General features: G+C 35.7%; 1 protein-coding gene across 1 annotated transcript; it reads right to left on the bottom strand.

The window, feature by feature from the left end:
• Nucleotides 1-3927: 3927 nt before the first annotated feature.
• Nucleotides 3928-5226, bottom strand: LOC139872748 (aldose reductase-like). The gene is given in 7 exon segments (XM_071860674.1): nt 3928-4017; nt 4104-4122; nt 4124-4200; nt 4203-4346; nt 4724-4795; nt 5000-5148; nt 5151-5226. Coding segments are annotated over 7 exon segments (627 nt in total).
• Nucleotides 5227-5467: the final 241 nt, after the last annotated feature.

Here is a 5467-nt window from a genome sequence, read left to right as displayed (position 1 = left end):
ATAATGATAGCATCAGATGATAGCTCCAAAATGTGTTGGAAAGTCTCTGGAATTTTCACTTTAGACTCTCCTCTATATATCCATTTAAATTTGATTGAAGCAAGCAGTCTTTAGATTAAGGTTTGTAATGTTAAATAGCTTTAGAGGTGTTAGAATGTGTGTTTTACAAGTGATAAAGTGATATCCAATAGCCACTATCAGATAATTAGCTGTCACTAAACATGGATGTTTAGGTATTGCGTGAAGCTGTCACTAAACAGGTTTAGATAAGTAGTACTAGTAGTTATTGAATAATCATCTTCCTATCATTAGTGGCTCCATTTTCTTAACAACTTAATCAATTATAAGGTACGTGTCACTAGAGCCATGTGATTACAATGATTTTATACTGTTTTTACGAGTCCCCTTTTTAATGTTATTCTTATTGTTACAGTACTTGTTTGTCGATCCTTCTTATATCAAACATGTACTGATGTACATACAATCATAATCCATAGCCATGTGGACGTGGACTTCGAAGGTCCTACTTGAAACGAGCCATATGCTTTTGTTCTTCAAGGCTGGGATGTATACATGTATGGATGTTAGATGCCCCTATAATCGATTTGGAATGGTCCCATATGTTCTTTAATACTTAATACTCTTTAATAACCCTAGCCCCAAAATTCAAAAGTGGGATGCTTTATATGACTTCTGGTTGGGCAGCCAACCAAAATTGATGCAACTTGCAAGTTTTTTTTATGGGCTTTGCATCTTGAAATTGTCCTTTCTTGTACCTTAAGTTTTGTGGGCGTTTGCATCTTTATGACTGTGATGAGTAAAGGACTCTCGGTCCATGTACATAGTATATTTTGGCCTCAACGAAAGAGCCTAGCTCAAGACACGTAGTATGGTACATCAACGTAGTTTTGACTGTTGCGTAAAGTGTATTCTTGAGTATAGGTTAATGTATTACGTAAACAGAAAATGCAAAGCCTATTTATTAAAACTTCTACGGTGTACACATCACACTCTACTTTGCATCGGATCTGCTCTGTCTTTCTTCCTTCGTCACCCTGCAATAGTAGCAAGTATACGTGAGAAGTTAGGTTACGCTGAGACGTATCGTAGAGTTTCATACATTAGATTGATACTTGACATGCTATCTAATAATTACCTTGTGTGGATATTTGTTTGAGAATCTAAACTGTCAATTTATAATCTACCTATGGATGTAAATAAACTGAAATGGGTTGAAGATGTCAAAATGACTAAACATCATATGAATCCTTTATTCCTTTATTATAAGAAAAATAAAATTAAAACTGGAAAAATACAAAATTGTATGTGTCATAACTAGAATAAATTGGAAAAATGTTTTGGTTAGCCCAACTTGACAAGATGAACACCTGTTTTTCTTATAACCCAATTATTATCCAAACCTTTCCTTTAGCCCAATTGTCACCATTCTAGGCCGGGAAATTTGCCTAAATACACTATTTTTTAAACTTTTATTCCAAAATACACTTTCGGGGAAAAAATTGTCTATTTACACCGTTAGGTCGACCACTAGTTGGGTCGACTACCCTTTTACCCGGTCGACCACTTTAGTTTTCAAGGTAGTCGACCTCCATTCTTCATTGTTGTTGGTCGACTACTTCAGTTATATGGTCGACCTAAGGGTCGACCGAATTGTAGGCCTAAACTCGGTCGACTAACATAGTCGACCACAGTTGCTTTGTAGTCGACCGATAAGTTGGTCGACTAATCATAAAAACATACTACTAGTGGATAAGATATATCAGATAAGATTATTGCGAATTTAGATAAGGTTTTTATTTAAGTTTACTGTGTTAGCAATGTACCTTGGAGATTTATTTACCATTATGTGTTGTGTTGTGTTACCATCCAATTTAGTGAAATAAACTTTAATTTGAACAACAAATATTATATATTATCTCATACTACATTTACGCTATCCCGCAACTGCTTTCCAAGGAAGCATAAGTTAATTATCAACGCAATGGCGACTATGACCTTATCCTTGTCAGTTCCTTTCAACTCATCTTTAAAAAAGGCGTCGTGAAACTCCGAAAGATGACGTTGACCACTATGTCGTTTAATAAAAACACGAGATGAAACTGAGTGGTCAAAATCCGACCTCTCTTGACCTATCCAATCTATAAAAGATGTAACTGGACCAAACCGCATTCCGGTAACCAAGCAAAACCCACGTCTACCACACCTAATGACATGGTCTCGGGTAACTCGAAACCATAGCTCTTCTGGCTCCTCACATATTTCGCGTCCGTTGATTACAAACTTTTTCGGACGGTCAGTCTGATTCATTAATAAGCAATGTATGTATCCCGGATCATTGTCATCACACTTTATATCTTATGTATCCCGGATCATTGTCATCACACTTTATATCTAACCAATGACCGAAACACGTCTCTCTGAAAATCTTTGTCTGAGTCGGAGTGAGTTTGTTCTTAATCTCCCTTATAAGAGACATCTTGCTTCGAATGGTGACCTTGGCCTCGAACCAAACCTGTAATCAGACAATGATAATGTCATTATACATAAATGTTAATATACATACACATACATACAGGTACATACAATTGAAAATCAAATACACTATAGTCGACATTCTTTCTGGTCGACTACAGTTTAATTCAACTATAGGCGACCCAAAATGGGGTCGACTATAGTGTATGTTTTTGGCCTTTGAATGGTCGAGTATGCAAGTGATCTTCTGACCTAAGGCATCCCCATAACCATATACAGATATATACACTTTAGCAAAAACAATGAGAGAATTGTATATCTATAGTTACATATACATATACATATACATATACATATACATTTACATATACATATACATATACTGACATGTACACACATACAAATACATCCATACACACATAGATATAAATACAGGGACCCATATATATATATATATATATATATATATATATATATATATATATATATATGTGTGTGTGTGTGTGTGTGTGTGTGTGTGTGTGTGTGTGTGTGTGTGTGTGTACATACAGATAAACTAACATATACATACAACAACGAAATAGGTTTTACCTCAATATCTGTCATCTTTGAAGGGAACTCTTGATTGAATCTAGGGACGAAATAGATACACTGACGATAGAATTAGGGTTTATCTACAAACTATTGAAGTGATCTCTTGATTGAATCTGCAATGAATGAGGGTTGATGAATCAGGGTTCGTAACTAGGGCTTGTGGAGCGAATTTTTGTTAGAGTTGAAATTTAAATTTTGTTATTCCAACTCGCTATTTCAGTATCTTTTTGTATACTCGACCATCATTAAGGTCGCTCGTGTTTTTTGGGGTCGAATACAGTGGTCGACCGATAGCCAACAGAAATCGACCTTGCCAGTTATAAACGGTGGTCGACCACATTGAAATTTGGTGTGGTCGACCGGGTATAGAGGTAGTCGACCCAATGGTTGGTCGACTTAATGGTGTAAATAGACAATTTTTTTTTTCTAAAAGTGTATTTTGGAATAAAACTTTTTTATAAAAGTGTATTTTGGGGAATTTCTCTTCTAGGCCTCTAGCTACTTTGACAAAATACATCAAACACTAAGAGGGTCTGTTTACTTTTCTGATCTGTTTATATACTAACTTTTTATACTTAATAAGTAAAATTATTATTTCTTTGTCAATTAACTGAAAAATAGTCGGAGACATAGAAATCGAGGCACATAGAAACAACATTTAATACGGGAAAAATAAAAAAAATAAGGGAAAAACAAAAAATAAATAAACAACCCCTATATCATAGTAATCGGAGACATACCACAGTAAGTTGTAATAAAAACTGACAAGCACCTCTGCAAGTTACTAAAGGAGACTAAAATTTCTACCTGTGAGGTAAACATAAGATTTTCTTTCATGTATTAGTCCTCATGATCCCATATATCTGCTACACTGCGGTACGGCCCACTACTCTTGTTCACAAAGAGATCTTCGCCATGCAAAACTCGCTTCTACTTCATAGTAATACAACAACCATCAGAATCACTAGATGTCTAGTATACAAGCTCAATGGGAGAGAAGTTATTAATTAACAAACCTGATCTGAGATGCTGCAGGACATTAAAATCTTGTTCAGGAAGTTCCCAATCGAAGACTTGCATGTTTTCTTTGATTCTATCAGCTAGGGTTTGTCGATTTGGGTATCACTTGTTCCTCGTTGAATTGCCCATTTTACTAGCACTTGACCCGGACTCTTATTCAACTTTTTTGCAATTTTCTCTAGTATTGGATCATGGATTAGATCTCGGCCGTTGTCTTGTGATCCCAAGGGCGAGTATACCTGCGAATATGACAACATGAATATATAAGTAGAAGCACAGATAAATATGGTTCTTTTACTACTTTTAGAGGTGGAGATTTTGACCCATTTATTTTGTAACGGGTAGATTTGGATTTAACTGTTTCTTTAATGGGTCAAGTATGCGAAAATCACATAAAATGTATTATTATATTTTTGTGTAAGATCTCTTGAGTCATTATATTCCAGAGTTGGAGTTCACTTCTATTCATCAATTTATTGTTTGAAAATGTTTTGGACTAAAAGTATTATTTTTGCATCAATCCAACTCGACTCACTATAATGATACTAAACATCATGGTTGTTGACCTGTTCCCGATCGACCATATTTCCACCTCTACCGAGTTTAGTCATCTTACAGTCACATGGATTCCCTTTTGGTTGCACGGTTCTAGCGTTTTGTCATTTCTCCATCCAGGATGCACTTCCATCTAAATTTTGATCGAAGGAACTTAAAACATGAGAAGTATACTAAATAATATATGAAGGTGTGTAACCCCAAGGGGTTGGCTTGGTGGTAGGATGCTTGGAAAGTTCTAAAGGGACCCAAGTTCAATCCTCACTTGCTACACTTTGGGGGGCTTGCCTTTAAAAAAAAAAAAAAAAAAAAAAAAAAATGTATGAAGGTGTGTAACCTGGCACACGGAAGGCATTGTTTGTGCAAAACTAGTTAACTTATTGAGCTTCCTTAATGTAAAGTTTCTGACTCCAATGTCTCTAACAAGGTTTTGTGCAACCAGTTTTTCCATTTCTCTCCAAACACCTTCCATATCAAACTCTAAACATCACCCGCCTTTGGAGGCCTACTGGCTCCTGTAATACAATACTCCTCTCCAATCGTTTGGCTCCAATACTCCGTCATCAATTCTATCAATTTATAAGTAATAATATTTAAAAAAAAAAAAAAAAAAAAAAACTAGAGTTGCATGTATATAAAAGATATCACTATTGTTTTTCAAACAGGGCCATAAGACAGCTAGGGATGACATCGAGTCAGGATTGGGTTGGGTTTAGGTAACTCCAGACCTAGACCCGATTAGAAAAACTCGTCCCAAATCTGGACCGAACACGCAGGGTCCCCATTTAGTTACTAGCTAGAAAAA

The sequence above is a fragment of the Rutidosis leptorrhynchoides genome, chromosome 10 (genome assembly GCF_046630445.1).
Source record: "Rutidosis leptorrhynchoides isolate AG116_Rl617_1_P2 chromosome 10, CSIRO_AGI_Rlap_v1, whole genome shotgun sequence".
Taxonomy (NCBI): domain Eukaryota; kingdom Viridiplantae; phylum Streptophyta; class Magnoliopsida; order Asterales; family Asteraceae; genus Rutidosis; species Rutidosis leptorrhynchoides.
This window is presented reverse-complemented; position numbering and strand designations above follow the sequence as displayed.